The sequence below is a fragment of the Falco punctatus genome (genome assembly GCF_963210335.1).
Source record: "Falco punctatus genome assembly, chromosome: 3".
NCBI classification, from domain to species: Eukaryota; Metazoa; Chordata; class Aves; order Falconiformes; family Falconidae; genus Falco; species Falco punctatus.
The window spans coordinates 76642969-76669197 of record NC_137582.1 but is presented as its reverse complement, the minus strand read 5'-3'; the positions used below and the strand labels follow the sequence as shown (position 1 = coordinate 76669197).

At 43.4% G+C, this 26229-nt stretch overlaps 2 protein-coding genes across 4 annotated transcripts in view; both read right to left on the bottom strand.

The window, feature by feature from the left end:
- The window catches only part of TMEM245 (transmembrane protein 245), an 83052-nt gene extending 81731 nt beyond the window's left edge, over positions 1-1321 (bottom strand). Inside the window, exon 1 of one of the 3 annotated variants that reach the window (XR_013926927.1) lies at positions 391-1321. Coding sequence is in view for 2 of the 3 variants with exons in the window: in XM_080380000.1 (XP_080236126.1) it covers positions 391-1017 (627 nt within the window). In the remaining variant the exon portion in view is untranslated. The remainder of the gene's footprint in view (positions 1-390) is intronic. The other 2 variants (XM_080380000.1, XM_080380001.1) reach the window with 2 other exon arrangements.
- FRRS1L (ferric chelate reductase 1 like) lies at positions 1319-21141 on the bottom strand. The gene is made up of 5 exons (XM_080380014.1): positions 20837-21141; positions 18964-19048; positions 18298-18436; positions 14858-15104; positions 1319-14385 (listed from the first exon to the last, which is right to left on the bottom strand). The coding sequence occupies exons 1-5, from the start codon at positions 21042-21044 to the stop codon at positions 14213-14215; spliced, it is 852 nt and encodes a 283-aa protein (XP_080236140.1). The 5' UTR covers positions 21045-21141; the 3' UTR covers positions 1319-14212.
- Between the last annotated feature and the right edge of the window lie 5088 nt (positions 21142-26229).

Below are 26229 nucleotides of genomic sequence, written 5' to 3'. Positions count from 1 at the left end.
GCCAGGGGAGTTTCTGCCTTCTGCAGCGCAACAAAATACAAGTTTCTAAAAAATAACGAAAAGGCGCGGCGCTGACTTCAAACAGCCGCCTCACCTCCGGGTCCGCCACCTTCCCGCCCAGGCAGCCCCCCCTCCCAACCCCGCCGCGCAACAAGTGAGATGGCGGCCCGCGGCGCCGGCCCCCAGAGCAGCCACGGGCCACCGGGCGGGCAGGCGGAGGGCGGGTGCCGCGGCCCGCCAGAGCAGGAGGGAGGCCGGGGGCACATCGCGCCCCGGCCCGGCGGGCCCCCTACACCCGGGGCGGGGAGGGGAAAAGTGGCGCCCACCACCGCCCCCCCAGAGGAGCCCGGCCGCCGCCGAAGCCCCTTCCCGCCCGAGGCGGGCACTCACCCACTGGCTGCTGAAGTAGTCCAGCCCCTGGCAGATGAGGCGGGCGGCTTGGGCCAGCAGCACCTGCACGCCCAGGGAGCTGCCCAGGCAGTACAGCCCGTAGAGCAGGGGCCCGCCGGCGCCCAGCAGCAGCAGGAGCCGCCGCCGCCGCAGCACCTGCTCGCCCAGCGCTTCCACCCCGTAGTTGGCGAAGCAGATGGGGAGGAGGAGGGCGGCCAGCAGGACGGGCGTGCGGGAGCGGTGCAGGCGGCCGAGCCAGCGGCGGCCCAGCGCCGTCAGGGAGCTCTTGAAGGGGTGCAGGAAGGTGCCGCAGAGCACGGCCCAGAGCAGCGGCCGCAGGAAGGCCTCCAGGATGAAGTAGACCAGGACAGCGGCGCCGCAGCAGAGCCCCGCGAACAGCAGCGCCCCGGTGTTGTAGAAGGCCTGCTTGATCGGCTTCTCCAGCCGCGGCAGCGACATTCCCGCCGCCCCGCCCGGGCCGCCCACCGGCAGCCGCGGCATGGCCGCCGCCGCGCCCTCCGCCCCGGCGGCACCCGCGCTGGGGGAGCCGCCCGGCCGCCGCTTCTGCTCCGGCGAGCCCGGAGGGACGGCGGCCGGAGCCGCCGGGGGCTCTCCGCTGTCAGCCATGGCGCCCGCTCCCTCCCGCGCAGCGCCGGGCACGGCCGCGGCTCCGGACGCCGCTGCCAGGGAGCGACGCGCAGCTGCCGCCGCCGCCACGGGCGAGGGCGCGGAGGCGGCCGGGGACTGTAGTGCCGCCGCCAGGGCTCCGGGCACGGGCGTGCGCCCAGCCCGGCGGGAAAGGGGAGGTGCCGGTGGTGAAGCGTTCTGGGAAATGTAGTTCTGGCAGGGGGTGCCGGCGGCCGCGCCCCCCGCACGGCGGTGGGGCCTGCCGGGGCGGCTTGGGGCTGTCCCGGCACTCCGTTATCCCGGCACTCCGTTATCCCGCCCCCGCCGCTGCCGGCACCGCCGAGCGCGGGCCGAGGCTGCCGGCTCCCGCGTTACCCTCGCTGAAGGCGCCGGCCGAGGGCTGGCCCTTGGGGAGCTCAGCAGCTCGTTTCGCGTCCTGGTCCCCATCCCGGCGGCACAGCCCTGTCTCGGCTCCCTTAAGCGCTCCCGCTCCTACTGCTGCTTTAGTCTCTGGAAGCAGAAAATACCCGGAAATCTGCAGTGTCATCGCAAGGGGGAGAGCAGGGCTGGTTAGACCAGCTGGAGAATTTTGCCTTGTCTGAACACGTTCTGGCATCAAATTATTTAACAAGGAAACCTCTGCGCTTTTACTGGGAATTAGCCTCACTGAAAAAGTAGTTGTTCTGCCTGGTTATTTAGACCTGATGTTTGTGACATTATTTTGCATATTTTTTTTAATTTTTTTTTGCAAATGTTCTAGAGAGGAGCTAATTTCCTGCATCTGGCATACACCAGACCCCTGTATCCACCCAGGAGGGTGACAGCTAACATTTTACAGGTGGTCTAAATGCCCCTATAATAAACGTGCTTGGCCTGAGCAAATTTTGTGAGGGCTGGAATCCATGACGTTTGAACTAGCTCAGTGCTGGCACTGTGCTGCTCAAACAGTTTTCTTTCACACCTAATGCACCCCTTCAGCAGGGACTAAAGTTATTGGCAACGCTACCGTAAAACCCCCAGCACTGGCATCTTTCCCTCTCTTTGAACAAGAGTTGCAACATAGCTTCTACAACTTATTACAGAGGTTGCATGTAAAAAGTATATAGATATGGAAATTTGATTTTTGGTTTTGTTGGTTTTGGGTGGTTTTTTTAATTCTTTAGGATTTATGTAATTTCATGGTAGATGTCTATCCACCAGGATTTTGGTGGAGCATTTCTTGCACAATGCAGATGTCTAAAGCTGAAATTACCTGGACACACGTTTTAAACTTGTAAAGTGGGAATACAGCTGTTCATAGCCCAGCTTTTAAACAAAGCAACAGAAAGTAAACAATCTATAGGCGAAACCTATCCCTATCACCATCCCAAGCAGAAAAGGTAAAGGTTTTTCCACACTCTTCCGGTAACTCTTTTCCACCCTACAGCTGTAGGTGGGGCTGGGCCCAGCGGGTTTCCTAGAGCTTTTGAACTGCAGTCCCGACTTGTCCATGCTGCAAAGCCTTCCCTGCCGTGCTTTTGAAGGTCCCTCCTGGCTGCTGCAGCTCCTTGTTTTCCTTTGCTGAATAGATCACATGTAGGTTCGACAAAGGGCTTTAATTTCATGCAGCAGAGGTATTTATAGACCCACAGGTACCTCGTTTGATCCGGACAGTCATGAGCCATTACAAGCAGTTTTCCATAGGAGAAGCTTCTATTACACCTTAAAACAATACTGTCACTCACTGCTCTTTGGTCAGACAGATCTGCCTCCTGGTGGGGTGTTGAAATAGGTAGAAGTATTCGTTACTACCTGAAACTTTTTTTCCTTCAGCTCCTGCACAGCAGAGGAAGCATGCCAAAAAGATACTCTAATGGCTCATTATAATACATTTGTTGCATTAAAGTTCAATTAGCAGGTGTCAATTAAGATTTACATGGGGGGGGGGGAGGGGAGTTGGGAGCACAAATCCTTCTGTTAGGTAAACAGAGATGCTGGCAAATCTAGTCTTCATAGGCACATCTTTATTCCTTTGATTTTTATTTTTTTTTAACAGGCTCTGGCAGTCATGTTCTTCAGGAACAGAAATTAATATCACCTCTTTGACTTGAGTGAAGCTATAAATACTGATTTACATAAGCTGAGGATTTGTTCCCTCCTCTAGGAAACATTTCCTTTCCATTTCTGTTTCACTATTCATTATAAGCAACTAAACTTATTTCTGATATAGAAATAAAATTAAAAAATACCCAAACCACAAACAACAAAACCACGATGCAATAAAATAAAGATTTCTAACTCATGTCTTACTACAACACAAACACTTAAGAACAGGGACACGGCCATAAACATTAGAAAACAATCTCTGAGGTGACAGCTGAGAGAGGATGTATGATATTCACAAGACATACCTCAAGCTATGAAAACTCAATTCCACAACAGATACCAAACAGTGACTGCAGCCTTAACAGCTGGTTTTGTTTAAGATCTGAAATGTTATGTGATTTTTAGATTAGATACCCATTTAGGTATAAATTGCACTAATACATTGTAGTTTAGGCATTTTTATGGCCATAGATAAGTAGTGCACCTCAGGATCCTATATTACCAGAAATTCTCCAACAGTCTTTTTGCAAGTAATTCTTCAGGGGTGAAAAGGACAGCAAAGGAATGCTTTTGTGTCAATGTAGAAAACATGTATGTGCCCAAAAGTACACACGGCAAGTATTAATAGTCCTTGGTGCTCTCCCCTGTAGAGGAAAATATAAGAAAAGGTATTCCCTATTAAGAGAGAAGCTTGTAACTTCTGTCTGCTGCTACACTGGCACCCATGATTTTGCGCATGGAACTGAATCTTTTTGAGTCTCCTTCAAGAGATCCCAGGCACCTCTAGTTCTTATTTACTCAACATGCAATGAATGCATCCCCAAGGTACAAGCTGTCTTACATGTGATACCTAAATACTCAAAATACTGGGTACTGAGGTGGCCATGAAGCAGAGAAAACAGACAACGCTGACAACAGCAAGTTAATAATGATTTATACCTGAAATAACTACACGTAACTATGAAATAACTCAGTAATGAAGCCACAAGGTGTCAGCACTGGCCTGTGTATTAAGGAAATAACTCAGTATACCTGCTAGAGACACTTTTTGTTTGTTTTAACCTGTGTTACTGAACATTTGTGAACATCCAGTTGAGGTTAATCACACTTCATTAATTCACTTCAGTTTAATGACAAAGTCATATCCTCTTCAGGTGAATGAAAAATACTCAGCATAAACTACTATAGATTCAACAGTAGCAGAACCAAAGAAAGAAATACATAATCTTTAAAGTTCAGGTCATTGTTGAGGTCATTGGCACATACATTTGCATTTTGGGCTAAAGAAAGAAAATCCTTTATGCAAATCAACCGCTAAAATGAGATGACTCCAAACTAAATGCCATTTGCAAAATAGGGGTAAAATGAAGACTAGCTCTTAGGAACACCAGCTCTGGTTGTACCCAGTGATTATAGCAGTGACTGACTTTATTGCAGAAACTTCGTTCAGTATCTTAAAGTACATGGCATTATCAGCAGTGCTATACTTGAATGATTCATATAGAAGACTATGACTCTTGTTCAGTTAACAAGGGGAATGAAATGCATGATTGTAAGGCAAAGCAGTCGGTAGCACTAACACAGAGTTGTTCACTCAGTGCACTAGCATGCAAAACAGCACCAGGAAGACCTTGGGAGGACAAAATCCAGAGCACTGTCTTGCAGAGTTAGCCCATGAACAAGAGTTGGACATACAGAGATCCAAGTAACAAGAACATTTTGGGCTCAGTCAAGTTTGTGAAGAAATGACTTACCAACCTGTCAAGTGTCATGTGGCAGAAGACAAACAGAATATAATATAAGGCCTTCTACTGAGTATATTTAAGGCCTTTATTGACCATGGTCACTTGGATAGTGTGCAAGTAGCTGACACACATGAGATTCATTCTTTCTTGCAGCCTGCAACTACAGGGCAGCAATACTACAAACAAAACAAACAGAGCACACAGTGTAAAAAGTACATTTCTTGGTGCCTTGAGGCAACTTTTTGCAGTACACCACCAAGGAGCTAAAACAGCTGCTCAGACCTGAGAGATCTCAGAAATTGAAGCATCCCTGTTTGAGAGACTTCTACAGCTGCTTTTGCTTGCTGAGCATCACGGGACTTCCTCCTCTCTATTGCCAATCTCTAATATAATTTCATTTTCTTCTTTTCTGCAAAAGCCTGTTGTGACTGCTTCAGGAGTGACTCTGCCTGGCCAAGCAACAGGGCAGCAATGCCAGCAAGTAAAGAACACCCAGATTTGTTACATTGGCAACCTGATGATAGTTGCATCCAATAGGTTACAAAAACACAGCACAGAGGTTACCACAGGAACCTCTACATTCTACTTACTTATAGTAAGTGACAATTGGGTTAATACTTTATTAAAATAGAGATGATTACATTTATTTACAGCTTCACTGTTATTCGGATGGTGAAAAAGAAAAAGAAATATGTAGTCCCCCACATCTGTTAATTTGCTCCTGTGACCAGCCTCATTAACTTAAATGGAATTACTCAGGGTAATAAATTTAAGCCCATGGCACAGGATGGAGTTGTTAACACAAGGCAGCAGCAGCAGCAACTTCTTTAGCCTCACAGAGATTTTTATTTTTCCCCTTTTACAAATGCCATACCACACATTTTCTTAAACTAAAAAGGCATTTATTGTAACAGGTTTATAAATATTGTTGTCTGTCACTGTCGAATAGCTAACAAGGCTCACTTGAACACCAACATGTAGTATAAAACACACATTACAAAGCAACATTTTAGGGCATGCACTGATTGTAAAGTAGTCCTGTAGATAACCATGATTTCATTATGTATTCATTCAGTGTTATTTTCCTGAAAAGACTAGTGCATAAATACAAAGAATTTGGAGGATTACTTCTGGACTACGAAACCCCAGTTCTGCACTCCTATCCAACCAAATGCTCATTGACTTCACGTGGGTGCTAGGTACTGGCATACAGAACAGAGCCTAGCATAAAGAATGCAGAACACCAATTAACAATATAGTTACAAGTTGCTTATTTGTACATTTTCTCTATGTATTAATCTTGAGAATGCTGAACAAAGTCAAAAGTTAAGAGGTGACTTTCAGCTTCAACCACTGCACTTCATGTAATACAAAACAAGTAGCAAGAGTTAACATAGTTGCAACAGCCTGCTTACTTGCAAAGAGTTTAAAGCAAACCAGACCTCCGAACACATTAATCAGAAATACAAAGGCATACTAGGCATCTGTTTTAACCTAAACAGAAGTCATGCTGCTTCAAATATGCTAACAAAATATATCTGCCTAAATAAAGGCTGGGACATCACACACAAATATTAGGGCCCCACCATTTCATTTTTCTAATGAGTTAATAGGTTTGGGAATTTCATCTTTGAATTTGTGTCAAGACTTGAATGAATCTTCAAGTTTTAGAGAGTATCTATTGTGGTAGTTTTTACTAAGTCGAAGTTTATCATTGGTTTCATCTCACCAACTGAAAAACTGAAGAAATAGTAATTGCTTTGTACATGAACAGTCCAATATTTCAGAAGCAAGTATCATATTTTAGGCTTAAATAATAAGGTTTTTTTCCTCCTAGATTTAAATATGGCATCTGTGCTTCCTTTCCGATTATCCTAATACCCTATATGACAATATTTTCTTGACTTATTGAATTTATCTTTGCTTTATCTTGTCTCAAAAAACAATTAAAATAATACTGTAAAAAGACTAATGTGAAGCTAATTTTTATACTGAAGAAGGTGACAGAAGGTTAGTATATAAAAACTGCAAACATAATACCCTAGCACTTAATATTTCAGGTTTCTATATATTCTTTTGGATCATTCTGCCTCCCAAAAAATCAGCTAGGAGTCACAGAACATATAGGATTCTGTGTTTTGTCTTCTTTTGCCTCCAAAGCAGAGTCTAGCCTTCTGCTTTTAAACTCCCTTATACAGTTCTTAGACTTACACACACACACAAATACTTTCAGCAAAATTACATTGCCTAAATATTAATTCTTGGGAAAATATTTTTGATTTGCAGATGTTGTGAGAAATCCGCAAGAATATTTGCATTCCTTGGCACACAACTGAAGTGAAGTGTTCCTTTATTTAGTCTTCTACTAATACCATATTATGAAACTGAACTGAATGTCAGGCTTAAGAGAGATGTGAAACTAAATTAGGCAACATGTTGCAATCACTAGTTGCCATAAAATGTTCTCTGCTGCAAGTAGGCATTGGAGCCATAAAAGACTTGCAGCTGTTCGGCACTTTTAAAAAATCCAATTACTACTTTAAAAATGTAAACATGAATCTGAGTATCATTTAGAAACAGCTCAGAAAAGTACCACTATCAGGTAACTCTGTAACACTCTAGTCTAGAAAGAGCACAACACTTTTACAGAAAGTTTCCTAAGAGCACCACACAAAAGTTCACCTTGTAAGGACATTCCTAAATAGCCTCTAATTGCAGATCAAAACGAGCCTATACGGAGCAGCAGCTGTTCTAAATATGGACTGTGAAGTCCTGCACACGTTGGTTTGAAAGAACATTCCTACTTAGATAACACAGAAGTAGAGCAAAAGCAGTTGTGAGTGCCTATGAAGCTGTGTCAGGGGAAGTTCTGATTGGACATAATGGAAAAGGTTCTTCACTAAGAGGGTGGTCAGTCGCTGGAACAGACTCCCCAGGGAAGTGGTCATGGCACCAAGCGTGTCAGAGTTCAAGAAGCATCTGGATGACACTCTTAGTCATATGGGTTAGTTTTACATAGTCCTGTGAGGAGCAAGGGGTTGGACTTGATGATACTTATGGGTCCCTTCCAATCTGAGATATTCTATGAGTGCAATTCAAGCTACTTAGCAATCCAAGGAGAAAAAAAAAATAAAATCTGCCCCTTTCCTTACAGCAGATTCATTGCTGTTGCCAAGTCAAATCACAGATTTTTCAAAGCAAGTAATCTTTTAAGTCTGCTTTTTCACACCTATCAACTCCACAAGCTGCACACGTCCTCCTTGACATTTCAAAATTACACTGGTTTTGCTTCACTATCTGAGCCCAAATTAGATAAGTTAAATAACCAAGTTCAAGGATATAATTTTACCAAACCCACTGTAAAAATTAAAAAAAGAAAAAGGAAGTTACCAAAATTATTATTTCATACTAATAAAACAGGTTTATGAAAGGGAAGGTTTACCTAGATCTTAGTCTGTACCTGCAAAAATCAGATACCTCAACATAAATTACACAGAAATAACTAGATATGAAAAAAGATGTGAAAAATTGACATATGGTGCAAAAAAAACCTTTTCTTTTGATTAGTTTTTGCGCTCAGGAAATCAGAATTTTCTTTAAAGCCTTCCAGTTAGATCCATGTCTATGCTGGACAGGTTGTGGGACAGCTGCATTAGGCCCTAACACACTAGTACAGAAATACTGATGATGAAATTTTAATTAAAGGAAATAGATAAATGTAAAATGAAAGCTATGAAGATTTAGAGCCCCCATCTTTTGATACTCAAACTGCCCCAAGAAGACAGTTTGTAAAATGGCCAGTGAGCAGGTGCTTCCCACAGCAGCCGATGCCACTACTGCCTACAGGGTCTTGACAGGTTTTCATACCTCTGAAGGTGAGGTCAAGCCTCTACCTCTTACCTTGGGTTCTGATGGGAGTACGTATCTTGTGGCATAGTCTGACCTTGTGCCCACATCAGCCCTTACACAGCTAGGACCTGCATAAAAGCTAAATTCTCATTAGAGTCACTCCGTTCCTTCTGTTCACAACAAGTAATAGTTACTTGTGATTAAGAGTCCAGATGTGCTCTGCCACACGCAGACTCATGCAAAAATAGGAAGTATGCCAAAATGTTAGCCCTTCCTTGTCATTCAGCCTTACTACCAGTCTTTCCATTCTTCTGTCCCAAACTACTTGAGGTCACCAATGCCCCACTGTGTAACATTCAAGCAGACTGCTTTACCTGTTCATTACACACTGTGGAGTCAGGGTTGAAATAGAGGATGCTAATTCATATGAGTTATGCACATACACAACTCCATGAAACAGTGAAACAACTGTAATATTTAAACATGTTTCCACTTCTATCATAAATCTAAGGCTCTATACAAAGTTATATGTTGTAGAAAATATTAGCACTCGCACAACAGTTATCTCTGAAAATAAGTGATATCAGACCTTTCGTAATTCTCTGAAACACATTTCCTGCTCCTAAAGATATTACCCAATACTTTTGTTTGGGGAAACTCTTTGGAGATGTTTAAAAAATAATAAAAGGGTAAGGGGGGAGTATGCCTGCTACATATCGGTGTGGCAAACCGATGAAAACATAGAGTCATAATAATGCAACTTAATGCTACTAAAAGTTGTGAATTTTGTGTATAAGCTTTAATTTTGCCTCTAGAGTATGGCATGGTACTAACTTCCAGTGGACCCAGGAGAGATCACAAAGACCAGACAGAGGATCTCTTCTCTAAGAGGATAATAATTTGCTTCTCTGCATATGTCTGATGCATTGGAGGGATGGGAAAATGAGGACAAGACAGACAAAAAAAAGGGAGGCCAGCGTCTTGTCTTCCCTTAGAGCAGTCATTTAGTTACAGATTTACTCACAGAACTGGAGTATCATCAATGACACAGATTTCTAATTGTAACATAGATAATGACAGCTGTGTGTCAGTCCTCCTTACCTACTAACTCCTCTTCACAGCTGGGCTAAGACTTCTCAGGATCACCTTGCTAAATAGCATAAGGCATCGGTGAAAACATGCACAGGACATAGGCTACTGAAAAGGATCACAGTACTTTTTGGAGGAAGACTAGAACACCATCCACAGTTCAGCAAAAAAAATCAGAACGCTTTGGTATGGAGGGGATCTTACAGATCACCTAGTTCCAAGCCCCCTGCCATGGGCAGGGGCATCTTCCACTAGACCAGGTTGCTTCCTAATATCTGATTAAATCTACCCTCTTTCAGTTTACTCATTCGCCCTTGTCCTGTCGCTACATGCCCTTGTAAGAAGTCCCTCTCCAGCTGTCTGGCAGGCCCCTTTAGGTACTGGAAGGCAGCTACAAGGTCTCCCTGGATCCTTCTCTTCTCTGGGCTGAACAATCCCAACTCTCTCAGCCTGTCTTCATAGGAGAGGTGCTGCAGCCCTCTGATCATCTTCGTGGCCCTCCTCTGGACTCGCTCCAACAGATCCATGTCTTTCTCATGTTGGGGTCTCCAGTGCTGAATTTTCCTTCAAATAATATAATTTTGAAGAAAGCATCAGCCTGTATGCAATGACATTATCAAATCACCTCAGCCTTTTTATTTTTTTGTTGATTGGTTTTGGGGGTAAGGTGTGTCAATTAGCATCTAGGAGTATCTCAGCTATCCATAAAAATATACAATTATTTGATTCCAGCAAAGAAAAAAATTAATTTCTGAATAACTGCCCTCTCCACTTATTTTTCTTCCTTTCCTATCCTACTTACTATTAATGTTATTTTGGGCCTAGCTTATTATTTGTAGCAGGACCAGTCAGATACTACAGTCAAAAACAAGGCCCCGTTGCAATAGGCACTGACACAAATACAAGCAGTTGATCTCTCCTCCAACTAACTTACAAACTTTAAGTACAAAACATTGTAGATAAGATGGACAGAGTGAGCAGAAGGTGATATTATGGTTGATTTAACAAGCAATGAACACAACTATATTTTGTTCTGCATGGAAAGAACATATTCAAGGACATTAATTAATATCTTATGGTCTTTGGCAGCCCTATCTTTCTAATTAATAATCAAAGTTAAATTTCCAAAGGACACCATACTGTAAACATGCACTTTCTAAATTCCGTGCTTCTGTATTAGGTCACCCTGCAGCAAGTAATTCTCAAAATAAAAGCACTTTGGAAATGTGTTCTTTAACAGCTCCTTGCTAGTAGTCACCATAAAGAAACTAAAAACTATTTCATTTGGAGAAGGAAATGTCTGCTTCCTTTCCTAAAGGAGGCCTTTTTCTCTAGTTTGTGTTGGTATCTGTTAATTACAAAAATCCAGAAAATAATTTTAAATGCCATCATCTTTTAAAAACTACTTTGAAGAAAGTTACTTTATAGTAACTTTGTATAACATAGATAAATCCTGCTTTTCAATATTAAAAATAATTTTAAAAACCAGATGAAAACCAAAATACCTTCCATGACAAGTTACTACGTCCACTAAAATATTAGGACTTACCAAGTATCAGACAAAGTTAAATACCATTGAGCTAAAGCTCTTTCATTTCTCTTATGGCCTTTTCCTTCTCATATTCCTTCCCAACTGGTAATTTCTAAACACTTGTACCTTCTTTGTCAGCTTGAATCTCTTATTCTGCTTTTCCCACTCTGAAGAGCAACTCTCAACCATCAGTTGATATGCCAAAGATTAAATTGCTTTGCTGTTTGTTGTAGCCTTTTATTTCCTCCCATTTGATTAGAAAAACTTAATTAGTGCTAATTAAGTACTTTGAAGCTTGGGTGACAGTTTTCATAGAATTGCACATTTCTGCTAATACTTCAACAAGAGGAAAATTCAATGACAAAAACACTAGACAGCACACTGAGAAGTAAACTGAAAGAGGAAAAAAAAAATATGTATTTTTTACCCTAACCGAGAACATGGGTACATCTGAAGTCTGAGGCAGTTTATACTTTGCAGCAGATGTATCCTTAAGCAGCTCTGCCCCTGCTCTGAATTTGCTGTTGTTTTATAGCCTGAACTTAAACACAACTGACTCGTGTAAGTGGAAAGCAGTTCTATGGGTGTTGCACATTTAGCTTGGTATTATTATTGTCATCTTTAACATACCACTGTCCTCAGGTCCAGCTGGGCTATCCTAAATCCGGCACTGCATTAAAGAAGAGAAGAGGAGCCAAAATGGGTTTCTATCCTACTTCAGTACCTTTCAGTTATTAGATTAGCCCTTTAGCGGGTGATCAAGTACATGGCTGAAACTAAAATAGCAAATACAAGGCCATAAACTAATACAATCCTGAGGCTACTTTAAATAGCTGTGATCTCTGAGAAGGAGCTACACCATCTCAGCTGCCTACAAATTAGCACAAACAAGAAAGAATTTGCCCTAATGACTTCTTCACTTCAACTGGTCGCTGAATAGAAAGCTCATTATCCAGGCTTCAGCTATCCGCTTCAGCCAATCTTAAGGCTAAATTTTACAGTCGTCGTGGACCAAAGCAGACCTTCCTTATTAGGTGGTCTCTCCTACATATTTCATCAGATGATGAATAGGTTATCCAACTCGAGAGAATTCATACTAAATAAAGCTACTATATGCACTTTTAAAGTTCACTTAATTCTGGATTTCTCTTCCCCGTCCTGAACTCTAGACCTGTAATTTCAAGTGAACAAGTCCCTAAAGACATCAATGAAAATATCTATTACAAAGCAATAATTCTTTTGAAATAGGGATAAGGTGTTTGTGATGGAGTTAAATTCATTTTCAATCTAATTCACATACTTTAAGCACAGGTTTGAAGAATGCTGAGCCTAAAGAAAATTAGCCTGCAAACTTCAGTCTGTGAATAATGATGCAAACCCAACAAAGCTAGTTATTCTTTTTACACTCTATGCAGCAACGAGAATAAAAAGGAGGTCCATCGCATACTTTACCAGATTCTATGTTACAGAGTCCTCTGTTACATAGAACTTTGGCCCAACTGAAGCTTTAATTCTATCTAAACAGACTCTTAATGCAAGTTGGGAAGTGAATGATCAACCTTATCTAAGCACATTTGACCACTACATGTAGAATTGTGTCATACACTTCCTATTATGTGAAGAACAGGAATTCTCCACAGGAACTCAAAGTTTTCATAATATTCTGTGGCTCATAAATACATTTTGACAAATTCCAGTTCTGTAATATTTAGCATTCATCTTTGTAATATTTATTGATGATAAAAAAATCTAATGTATTTTCTCCTTAGCTCATCATTTTCCACAGTAACTACATTTTAGCAATGGTTTGATGAAACTAAAGATCCTGCTCTTATTAATCCCTATCTTTCCTTACAAATAATCTCAGTTATATTTTCATTTCTTTGAAAATTAACACCAGCTGTCCATATTCATCTTTAACATGAACAGGATACGCAGGCTTACAACACAGAAGAACAGATTACTTCATACTACTACACAACTGCTTAAAAATATATTTACATGTCAACAAAATTACTGGTTTTTCATAAAAAGAGAAAAATTGATTGGGAGAATGTCCTATGGCTTGTTGGGAACTTCTATGTTCTCTATGTTTTACATCGTTTTTTCCTATGTATGGAGAATTTACATTACTGTATTCTCCCTTCTCCTTGTTTAAATAACTTTATATCTCACTTGTAAAAGAAGTAGCCATTTCGTTCAAGGAGGCTATTGAAACACTATTATTATGAAGACGTTCATCACTTATTTTCCATTGAAAAAAACATCATGTTAATGCTTGATTATGCAAGTTTAATTTTGGAAAGTACTAATCCTAGAGCAAGTAAACCTTGATAAATATATATATTAAAAAAAAAAATTGGGAGAACTGTCCATTACTGAAGGGCAGGCTTTATACTGCTGTGTCGGTATCTGGATCTTAAGTTCAGAAACTGCACTTGGAGCTGTGCTGTCTGCTCCAGAAGTACCAAACAGCATTATAATGTTTTCCCAAATTTGCTTTTTTGGAGCCATTTGGAAGGCAATTTTGTTATTTGATAAGATGTCCATCACTAAATTTGCCTAAACACATGTACAGACACCCCTCCCAAACACTCACACAGACACACACACGCATAAACATTGATTTTACAAGTCTCCTTTTCTTTAAGCAAGTAGTTACAACACTGGAAATATTTGTTCACTGTGTTCACTGATTATTTTTAAATGATTTGTCACCACTCTGCCACTTAAAGGAGATGGTTATTTCACTCTTCTGAGACGTGAACTATGTTCAAAAGCAGCTAGATGAGGATGGTGGTGTGATATAAATTCCAATAGAAAAATGCATTGTCCATCCATATAGCCGTCCATCCTGAGAAACTTCCACTGACAAATTCTTGCTATTTTTCATCAGTCATGGAGTTCCCATCAATAAATAGAAGGTCAGTGCAACAATGAGGAGCAAGCAGAATGGAGACGAGAAGGTCTGATAGGCAGCTGATGGCATGAAAATATCTTCATACTTGTAAATACTGACAACACGCTCTGATACAGGTGGTGAGTCTATATCATGACGAGTTATAGAACCTTTAACAGGTAGAGGGCAGAAAGAAATTATGTCAGATGCATTTTTTCTATAACTCTACCAAAGAAACAGGTAGACAGCCAAACAATTTTCAAGCCTACAGGAGCATGCAATATGACACCGTCAATGAGTAGGGTCGTTTCTCTTTCTCTGCTTTTTGAAATTAAACTTCTGAATAAAACAACTTAAATTCATATAAACAATAAACATCCTTCAAAGGAATTCAGAACTTCTAGTTATGAAGGTCTTCTAAATTTAGCTTTGGGGAGTAGGGGTAATAACTATATTGCCAAGAAAACACAACAGGTAGGACTCTGTTATTTATCTTTTCTTTCTTTTTATCTGTTTTCAAGCTTCATGGTGCCAGAATTTTAGTTCATTTAAAAAAAGAGATTCCAGTAAGAATAATGTAATTGAAAGACATTTATCAATTTTGGCACCTCTGTTTTGTCAGTAACACAGATATCAACTCACCCTGAATTGCTGGGCCCCAAGCAAACAGGTAGTACCAACTCAAGTGCAGATCTACGATGGTTTCCTCTCGGGGAACATATACAGGACGCTTGAATCGACATGTTACACGATTGTTTTCAAAAACCCCTTCTTCATCTCTAGCAGGATTTCTCTGGATTTCTTTAGCCCACTGACCGACATTGTAGAAGTGCTGTATTCGGACCCTTCCATTATCATCATGAACACAAGCCATGACATCATCTCCTCCCTACACGGTAAAAACATATTGGTAGAAGGAAAAGAAAAGCATTTCCCACATGTATATAATTTTAATCATCAAAAACCAATCAAGACCTAGGGCTCTCATTCCTTCTTTCTAACTTATATATGCACATATATTTGTTTCCCTAACCATGTGTCTTCAATCAGATTGAAAAGCACGAAGTAGATAGTAATATTTACTTAGCCTTACTATCTCTGAACCCTCTTTTGGATCTTTCTAAGAGTTATTTTATCTAATAGATATAACATATTTATAAGATATGATATCACCCTGACATCACATAATTAATTGAGTAGCGGAAGGCTGTTTTCTTTCATAATTCGTGAAGTTCTGGGATCCTGCTTCATAAAAACTAGCAGTTTTGAATACTTGACATGTACCAAATCCACTGCATCAGATCATGAACAGAAAACCAATATAATTTAGTATAACAGAGGAGATTAATCTACTAAATATGGGAAAATAACAGAATAAATCACAGCCTGTCTTTTCTAATCTCTTCCCATGTTCACTTAAGGGACCATCACTTCTATATCTCTTAACAGAAAATGAAAAATGATCAGCATGTACTAACAGAATACAGAATACCAAAAGATACAAGAAAAAAAGTAACAGTATGTGCTTCTTCACATAGCATAAACAGCCACCAAGCATTACAATCAAGCAAAGAAACAACGGACAGAAGGAAGTGTGAGACAATTGCTTGTAAAGGTGACTTGTAGAAATATTAAACCAGTTGCTAGAACAGTTCAGTTACTCAAGGTCACTATCAAAGTGGTAGAGCACTGTATCACTCAGGAATTAGCATTAATTTTAGGGGCATTCTCTCACAGAAGCCTTAGTATCAAGAGCCATTAAAACACTGTCCAAGTTGGACAAATGGCATTTTACTGAGCAGCACTGCCACAGGTGTCGGTGCCATATTAAATGCAGGCCCTACTTCTCCAATACTCACCTTTCTGATATGTCATGCTGATGATAGACACGATGCTTGCTAGCATGATCATCTCTCAGTTCTTTGTTATAGGGAAAGGAAAGAAAAAGGGTGTGTTTTCAGCTCTCTAAGAATATTGCTATCTAGATTTGTAAAAGATGTGCCAAAAGTGAGGAAAAGGGGGACAACTACGTAAAACAAGCTTGAATAGTTTGTGCATCTTGGTGCTGCTGCAAGCAACCTTTCCAGCTTCTGTCTTGAGCCTATCCTTGCTCTCCATAACTTATTTTCCAAGTTTAATTTTTATATCTCTGAGCAGAAATCTCTCATTCTTAAGTACCATGAGGCGAAAATAAAGCTGGTTTTGCACAGAGGGAAAAAATAAAAAGGGAAGTAAAGAGCATTCTGAATCTCAATTAACAAAATGATATTACAAAATCCTGCCTAGGCACAAAAGCCTGCAAGTGGAAAAGCATAATGTTATTTAAGACAAAGAATAGGTCACAGGACTTTGGGGGAAAAAAAATATCTATTGAGGACACAAAATAGTTTTTTTTTTCCCCTGAACTCTTGTAGCTATCCAGGCCATACCATTTTGATTAGGGCCTCCAAAGCACAGCTCATTTCTCACAGCTAAGCTGTTTTGACCCAGAGTCATTTTACCATTAGAGCATGTGCATCCCAGGACACCAAAACATCCTGGAAGTTATGAGAAAGGATGAAGTCAGCAGGAGAACAAGCGAGGAAGACAGATGCTAGCGGGTTTAGTCCAGCTGACTGGTGGGCATTAGATCACATACGCAGCAAATTTGGAAGCAAAACTTTACACTTTGGACTTCATTCTTCTTAGAATAAGCTGAGACTTAATATGCTGCTTGGTGTGCCTGGGACAAAAGGTAACATCTGCTTTTCAAGTGGCTGATGAGATGCAGGCAATGGGACCCTGAGGTCTACTGCAGGTAGATCAGAGTTACAAACTGGTAACACCATCTCTGATAGCTTGGAGCCAAATAATTAAAGGTGCTGAGCTGCTTTGAAAACCCTGTTGAGTACTTGTATTTCCAGGCATCTAAACTAGTCCCAAAATTTGGCTGTAAAACTGTTTCTCACCACACTGAAAACATGAACTGTTTCTTGTCACATGAACTGTTCTGTATGACACAAAACACTTCTGTATTTACAGTGTCATGTTAAAACATATATAGTAATGATGAAAAGCACTTACCCTCACATTTTCTTTCTATTACTCATTTTGGTTCTGATAAAAACACTGTTAAGTCAGCATGAGTTTCTTCATTCCTGTTTGTGGGTCCTAGCCCAGGACGTCCAAATTCTGTATTTTTTCAGACTACTGCTCAGAACTGTACAAGAAATAGTCCTGTCCTTTGACGGGGAATTTAGGAGATAGGCTCAGTATTGGTTTATATTCTCAGGAGTGTTTCTGTGTATGAACACCTACATTACGAACTGCATTTTAATCCTGAACATTTTACCCAGGCTCACAGACAAAACATCTTTGCCTAAGTTGTCTGTTGCTCAGGTTTTTTGAAGGTCACACGCTACATGCTCCTGTATTGCTCATTGAGACACAATGAAACATGAAGCTTTTGAATGAAGAAATACAGGAATAAGCATAAACTGAAACCAAATAAAATCCAGGAGAGATAGAAGAAGAAATTTTAACAAGACTGCTTTCTAAAGTATGCATGTTTAAATAAGCAGGAGTAATTTTGTCACACATTTGTGGCTTCCCTGAACAACAAATGCACAGGTATGAAAGAAACAAAAAGACTTCCAAAATTTAACAGCCGAAGTCATATTTATATTGCTGAAAGTCAACTGATTTACTGAAGACTAAAATAAGTTGCTATTTAGTTTCTGATGTGCCTTTTGTCCAAGTAACACTGCTATAAAGTGCAACAGGACATTCTCATGTGAATTGGCTTATCCCTGAGGGCTTTTCTAATAAAAAGACAAAAACCTAATAACATTCAGAGCTGAACCAAATTACTGCTGTAATTCTCAGAGAAGAAGGGAGAGGACACGTTAGGAAGGATGAGGCAGTTTTCTGGGAGGCAGTAGGCCTGGCTTCTGCTCTCAGGGTAGCTACCAAATGGTGCTTCCTTTTCAGCAGGTCAGTTTTCCCTTATATGCTCCATTTCTCACAGACCTAATATAAACCATTTATAGCCTAGCACGTAAAAGTGTGCACACTGTCAACACGAATAACTGTATGAGTCTTACCATTTTCTTGTCTGAGGAAAATCCCACCGCCACCCAGCCATCAGTATCAGCACTCAACTCAAATTCAACATCAGCTCCTATTCTACGGTAACTCAGAAAGTAGTCACAAGTCTCCGCATTGCATCCAGGTTTACCATACCTAAATGGAATTGGAAATGTATGTAAAATTTTTCCTTGCAATTTTCCACTACGGAATTTAATTACATCTCTGCAAGAAAAAACTAAAAGACTGAATTTTGGTATAATGGCAGTAAAACATATTATATTATGCTATACACAAAGTACCATTACTTAAGTGTTCACAATTATTACTCTTTTTCTGTAAGAATGTATGGTATTTGAGCAGTACAGCAACCAATTAACTACACACAGTATTACTCTTGACATTCCTAGCCCTAGTTTTGTAAGTACTTCATGAAAATATAAGAGACATGAAATAACTGTAGGTCCATAACATAGGTCCATAAAATAGGTCCATAACTGTAGGTCCATAACTAAAATGTATATCCTTAAATAATCTGGTTTCCTCAGATAGTATAGACCATAACTACAAAGCATGTTCTTAAATAATGAAGTTATTAAAATGAATATGGAACATTTACCAAAGTCTCCAATGCAATCAGTCAGCATTTGCAAACATAAAGGTATCTGCACTCTTAGACTGACCTGAAGCAACCCTTGGTTTTTCCACAGTCATCCACTCTGATTTTTGCAAATGGATCCACAGGAGGAGCAGTTGGGAAGGGGTAACCTGTATAATCAGAATATACCATTACTAAATAAAATACAAGGAATAAAATGTGGTAATACTAAAGAGAAAGGGTTTCAGTTCACTTTGCTGATAACTAAGCTGTTCAGATGAGGGACTACTTTGTCACATACACAACCCCTTGCTCAGGTGGTCCTGGATTCAGGTACCAAAGTAACAATGATAACTGAAAACAAAAATTTTCTCAGGTTTCCTACGTTCATCGAGAAGGGGAAGCATGGCTTTGCTACACCAAGGGCAAAAGTTAACTTAAGGCAGCAGGAACATGGAGTAGTACAGTCACCTAACAATTAGGGATCTCCACTCAGCTACCCCTTTGTGCACTCTCAGTCCGCTCAGGAAATCCATAAGGGAACTAAATCTGACTCCTTAGCCAGAAATGACAGTATTAAGTATAAATGCAGGGCACCGGGTTCAGAGCTGTAGGAATGGATACCGTAAGGACCTTGTAATACATCCTCCATTAAGAAGTGAAATAAAACACACATTGCAATAAAAGGTGAAAAAAAACAGGGAATTGCCCCTAGTTATAAGCTTCAATCACTTGTGAAAGAAGACCCAGAAAGGCCGGACAATGAGAGTTATGATTCCAAGCAATCCCTGTCTGCTGTATAATAACCCCAAAGAGAAAGTGCAGACGTTTGCAAACAGACTTCTGTCTTGGCCGGTAGAAGTCTTTGTCGCATGAACACAGACATTTTAATAGGACATTCTCTTACTTAGCCAACTGAAAACCAAAGTGCTAGTTATGAAACCAGAAAGTCCACTGGAAGTGCTTCATCAAATAGGAAACAAACACTGTGATCAGTTACGGCATCTGCAAACAAGCGTTTAACCTGCACAGCTTTAGGCATTTGGGAGCCATTGATCTGCTTTCCTAGATTTCTGAGAATGCCATGTTGTAAACTGCAAATTAGAGCCTCCATTATCTGTATCAGGGGCCTGGGTAAATCACCCAAATTAAACGTGTTAAGTTGGCCAAATTTCACAGCAGCTGGCAGCGGAGCACCGCTGGAAGCCTGGTCACAGGACATCCTATCTTCTCTCTTCCTCCCTTTTTTCCAAATGCATCAAACAACTGCTTTTCAATGCAGCCTAGCCACAAATTCAGAGTTTTAACATTCTGCCATTTGTAAATTCAAAAAACCACCCCAAAATCCGCGACTACCGTGCTGCTTACTACTTGGGGCATCACGCGACACTGCGAGACCCACAAACACCAGGACTCCTCTTAAGTGCGCGGTCCGGACGGCTGTTCGCCAGGGGCTTTGCACCTCGGAAGGCGAACCCCCGCCGGCCGGCCGCGCGCAGCGGGACGGGGACGGAGCCGGGACCCCCGGTCCCCTGCCGGGCTCCTGCCGCCCCCCGCGGCCCCCGGCCCCGCCGCCAGAGCGGGCTGCCCGGCCCCCGCCTGGGGGAGACGCCCGGGCCCCGGGGTGCCGCCGCGCCGCGGCCCGGAGGGAGACAGGCGCCAGCCCTGCGGGGATCTGGTCGTCGGGCAGGGCACCCGGGGCTCCCCCCGCGCCCGCGCCCGGGCCCCGAGCGGCACGGCTGGAGGCCGGCAGGGCCAGAGGCCGCCCGGGCGGCGGCGGCGGGCGGAAGATGGCGGCGGGCGCTGGCCTTCGTGCTGAACGCCAACGCCGCCGCCCGCCCGCCGGGCCGCCACCGGCCTCCCGGCCCGGCCCGGCCCGGCCCGGCCTCCCCCCCTCCCTCCCCGCGCCGGGCTCGCCCCGCCGGCCGCCGCGCCCCGCCTGGCCCCGGCCGCCGCACCCTCCTCGGAGAGGTAGCGCAGGTCGTAGAACTCGCTGGCAAAGGTGCCGTACGAGGAGTCGTGGTGAGGCCGCGCCGCCTCCTCGCCGTGCTCCCCGCCGCCCGCCTCCCGCCGCCCGCCGCCCTCCTCCGCCGGGCTGGCGGCGGAGCCGGCCAGGAGCAGCAGCAGCAGGAGCCGCCGCCAAGCGCCGCGGCTCCGCACCGCCATGGCGGCGGCGGCGGGGCGGGGAGGCGGCGGCGCCCGTGCGCGCCTCCTGCGCGGCCGCCCGCGGGCTCCTGCGCCGCCGCCGCCGGCGGAACGGGGGAGGCGGAGGGGGGAAGCCGGCCCCGGGGCCGGGCGGTGCCGGAGGGATCGCGGCGGGGGGCGGGGGGGGTGCCCGGGGGGAGAGGCGGGGGGGCGGTGTGAGCACCGGGCCGTGCGGGCGAGCGGGGCGCCCCCGGCCCCAGCACACGCCCCGCGCTGCCGAGCCCCGCGGCAGGGCCGCGGCCGGAGCCGCGCTGTGGCCTTGGCCCGGCGGCCGCCCTCCCCTGCCCCCCGCCCGGCAGCGACCCCCGCCGGGACACCCCCTCCCGCAGGCCGGGGCGCGGCTGGGGGGCAGCGCCAGGCCGGTCCCGGCCGCCCCCCGGCCTCGATTCACCAGCACCTCTCAGCGTGTGCTTCAAGAGGACGTGATAAATCCCGCCCGGCAACTGCTGGGCGAACTTCTCTTATCTTTTTATTTTTAATGACTCCTGGGACAGGACTGAAGGCACAGCGCGACTTAACATTCGTTTCAGGTAAAACGCCACGCTGGGGAGCGTTCGCCATCTGAGCGCGCGCTCTTGCTTTGTATTTTTTGCAGTGGCACTGCAGCGGTACAAACGTGCTGAAAACCCGGCAGGACTGAGAGAGCCCAGCTCGAGCCCCCACGGTTTGCTTGGGCTCTCCCGAGTGTGGCTGGACGCGCAGCTAGGCGTTGAGGAGACCTTTGCGTTCTCGCTGTGCCGTGATGTCTCTGGGTTGATGGAGGAGCAATGACCGTTCATCACCCGCGTTCGCTAAAGTGGCTCTTTTCTCGGGTTTGGGTTGCTATCTTCTGTTTATAACTGTAATTTCTTTTTTGTTTTGTTATGCATGGTTACACTCCCTCCTCTGAGAGTCTGGAAGCAAAACACCAGCGGGGAGGGAGGGAAAGAGAAGAAGACACAGCGGTTGGCAATATTCTGAGAATTAAAATAGCCTTCAGTTTAAATCTCTTTTTTTTTTTAGTATCAGTGACTCAACTGACTTACTTTTTGATGGGCCACTGAGACTGCCCAAGACCTAGGCTGCATTAGGAAGAAGTTCATTCCCTTGGGCTGAGCCATTGCTTGTAATACCCGAGTGTGCTCAGCCACATCGCATGGAGGGTGTTAATTCATGTCTCCTGCTTTAGTCTGGTGGAGTAGCATCCTATCTCACTGCAAATAGAGGACCAGCCACACAGAGGTAAAAAAGAAGTTGCAGAAGCAATTTCGATTGCATGCAAATTCAACATGTTCCATAGTATCATGTGGAAAAACCTATGGGAGAGCAACACCAAGCTCAAGTGCAAAATAACAAGTCCCTTTTTCCCACCTCGCTGAGCTTGGCAAACTTGACCAAGTGGAAAACAGGCAAACAAATGGCAATAGAAAAACCCTTATAAATCAAGCTAACAGGAAAACAAGGCTGCAGCTTATTCTTTCTGGCAATAATACACTCTGATGAAGGCCCCCTGTCTCCTTTTTGAAATAGCTAGCTGAGGGTTGTGATGCCTGTGAAGAAGCATTTGCTGAGTGAGGGAACAGCTGTCAGCTGCATGCTGGTTTTTCCTCCCTGGAAACAGACTTTAGCACACTGCAATACAGGCAATGCTTCACAGTCATAGTAAACACTTAGGATATTTATCATGTATTGTGTGTACCTACATGACAGCTATCATTTTAAACCTGACAGCTAAGATAACTGTCTGCGATTACAGTGGAGCTGCACTGATTTCCTAAGGTGAAGAAGATACGGCTAAGAGACTGACCCTATTACAAGTGCCTCCCTCCTAGTAAATTGTTAAAAATTAAAATACTTCAGATGCATTTTTTTCCTTAGCAGAACCTCTTGTGTTTGCCTGAAGGTTGTACAAAAATGGATTGCTTATAGGAAGCAACATCTTATTGCTACTGGTGGAGCGCTAATGAGTACCTGCAGTTTTCAGCAGACAGGAAGGTTTATGTGGCAACTAACAGCACTGCCTATGCAGCAGCAGTTCGTCAGGGAAGATCCTTACGGGACCAAGTAGTTGAGGCAGCCATCAAAAAAAGCATTAGCAGAAGTCGTCCAAACTGCAGTTGCATGAGCAGCATTAATCCTAAGATTTCTGAATGCTGTATTTCACAGCTTGTACATGCTGGTAGCACCTTTCTTAGGCGGGATGTACACATACCCTGTGGGAACCTTGGGTTGGAAGGCTTCAGCATCACCATCCTCTGAAAGCAGGAGTCTTCTTGCTTTTAGCGAATTAGAGATGTGGTCATTTCTACCACTTGTGCAATTATCTCCTGCCTCAGGTGAATCCAGCAGTCAAATTCACTGCATGATTAATTGCCCTAGCTTGGGCAATTCTCTGGTGCTGGCACTCAGACTAGCAGTGTCTTACCAAAATTGAGACTGGGATTATCCCCAGCCATCCCTTGAACCCACCCTGCCTTCTCTTATCGCTCTGTTTGTTACTCAAAGTACACCTTTTAACTGGAGGCTCATGCTTTTCGGGGCACTTGGACTAGAAATGAAAGCTTCAGGAATAAGTAGTGGTTTATATAACAGACAGGAAAGAAATCTTGTCTTGGAGTCTCTAATTGCAATATTCAGGAGTGGCTGCAGCTCCCATACTGGGGGGGAAGAGGGTAAAACCTCACTAGTCATTTAAGAGCATGGCCTGACTAATGAAGAGAGGAGTGGGGAAAGGCCAGTGATGCTGGCAGACCATTAGGCTACAGAAAGCCCTAATACAGCATTCTCTGTGCCCACTCTTCCTTAGGGACCATGCACATCAAACAAGTTTTGCCCCCACTGCTATGGCAAATTAGGCTGGATCCTGCTCAGTCTAGTTGCTTTTCTGCTTCTGTGCATGATTTAGAGGGTTTTCTCCATTTGCTAGTCCTCTTATAAGAGGCTCAGCTTCCTTACTTAGCTCTTGATAAGTTATTGCTATTCCCAGTTCACTCCAAAAAGCCAAAGCTGGTGAAGTTCATACTGCCCTGCCTCTTCCCAGCTACTCCCTCAGCATAGCCATGCCTCAAGAACAGCTCCATGAAGTTTAGTGCTCCTGGTTCTTTCCATCAAATCCATGTGTATTTAAAAAGCAGTATGTATCCACCAGTGCTGACTAACAAAACTCCTGAGACAGCAGTTTTTGTACAACAAATTGAACCAGAATTTTTAATTCATATGCAGTTTTCTCAAACTATTACTATAACATTGTTCAATACAGTGAATGTATCTACACTACCAGTAATTTATCTTGGTCTTTCCTGTATTAATCAACAATAAATATTTTAGAAATAGAGAAATCACTTTGATTTAATTAATAGTCATTCATCTCATGCTCTACATGTGCCTATAGAAATATGCTTGCTGTGTTAGTTACTTAGACAAACATATATCAAAAAAATATGCTAGAAGTTTCTTGCAAGCAGAGCTTTTTCACAATGTACAAAACTGATTGACTCAGGAAAAAATGTCAAATGCCAATTCATTAAGAATATCTCCCCTAAGAAAAGTAAAAACTAAGTGATTGCCTTAGAAAAAACAAAACACTATGGAGGAAAAATGTGTGCTATTTCTGAAAGCTTCTAAACAAAGAGATGAGTGAGCTTTAGAGGTATGGTACTGCTTCTGGTCTTCTGGAGAAAGGCAAGAAAATAGGAACTCTAAATATGTTATCATCCAAACAAAAACTGCATTAGATCATTTGATAGTTTTTTGCTTAGCCCTGGTAAATCTTTCTTTTCCTCCTACCATTGAGTTATGTGTCTGGTCTTACTCCAAGGGCAATCGTGCCTCTGCAGCCAATACTGCTCACAACAGCATGCTTTCTTTAGAATTAATCTAATGTAAGAAAAAAGCAATGTCCTCAAGCTCTTTTCCACAAGCATAACCTACACCAATGTAAAGACTAAGTCCAGCAATCTTAGACAGTGAATCAGCAAGAGTTTTGCTTTAATAAGCACTATGGACCCTTCCCAAGGTATATTAAAACTGTGTGGTTTGTGTGTGTGTGTGTGTGTGTGTTGGTTTACATTCGGCAGCTTATGTCTTTTCCCCCAAGACTGCATTTTTTTACCTCTGGCAATCTTTGCTACCCCAGCATGAATGCAGTGCTGGAAGGTGTACCTGCCCTGAAAGCCAGATCTGCCAGATGGTGGCAGAATGTGCACCAGGAGGTTTTGGAACAAAAGTTTTCACATTTCTTAAAAAGTCCTTGTTACAAAGAGGTTATTTATAGTGTTATTCTAATAAGGAGCCAAAACAGAGCAGTCTTTTATTAGAACTTGCAATAGAGGGCATTACATTAAGGCCTCCCTGTGCATAAATACCATTTACTTATTGTGCAAAAATAGGCCTGGAAAGCTGAAAAATTCAGCTCTTATTAGCAAGGAGCTCATTTAGGTAGGAATGTTTTAAAGAGTTTAAACAGTACTGGCAGAATTCAATTAATTTTGTGTTTGACAATGTCATTTCATCCTAATTAGTTAAGAACTCAGAAATAAGAAAGAAGAGAAAACCCTTTTCCTCGTGAGACTCCACCTGAAGGTTATGATAAAAGTTCTGTAAGTTTGCCTGTTGGAAAAGTCATTTAAAACAGCCTTTCTCCAACCCAGATACCTCTGAGTCTAAATAATGATAGTAATAATAATAGTAGTAGTAGTAATAATGATAAGGATGATGATAATAACAACAACAACAACAATAATAATAATAACAACAACAACGCCCTTCTCTTCCAGGTGAATATAAGCAGGCAGGAGAGATCAGCAGAGAAGCCCCTTCTGGCTTGCTCCTCTGCAGTCAAGTTACTTTCTATACGTCATAACTGAGGCAGCCCCTGCCAAGGGACCGGGGTCCGTAGGTCCCTTGTCCCCTCCCGGGGAAAAGCAACAGGAGGGGGGGATACTCCTCTTCAGACAGCCCAGAGAAGAATTCCTGGCTTAGGGGAGTTTTCTCTTTGTCCCGGGGGCGCTGGAGCCCAGGTGAGGGGCAGCCCCAGGCTCCTGGCTCCAAGGGGAGCTCCCAGCCTGGCTCTGGACTGGGCACCCCGGCTGCCCCGGCCGAGCCGCCCAGCGCCTCCCCCGCACCCGCCGGGGCGCAAGGCGCCCGCTCTCCCCGCAAGCGCGGTAAC

Excerpts from the sequence above, each read along its gene's own strand:
- FRRS1L (XM_080380014.1), bottom strand. The coding sequence starts at position 21,044 with ATGGCGGTGCGGAGCCGCGGCGCTTGGCGGCGGCTCCTGCTGCTGCTG. Across the intron at positions 18,437-18,963 it reads AAAACCAAGGGTTGCTTCAG|GTATGGTAAACCTGGATGCA; the intron begins GTCAGTCTAAGA and ends AATTCCATTTAG. Across the intron at positions 15,105-18,297 it reads TTTCCTCAGACAAGAAAATG|GGAGGAGATGATGTCATGGC; the intron begins GTAAGACTCATA and ends TTTACCGTGTAG.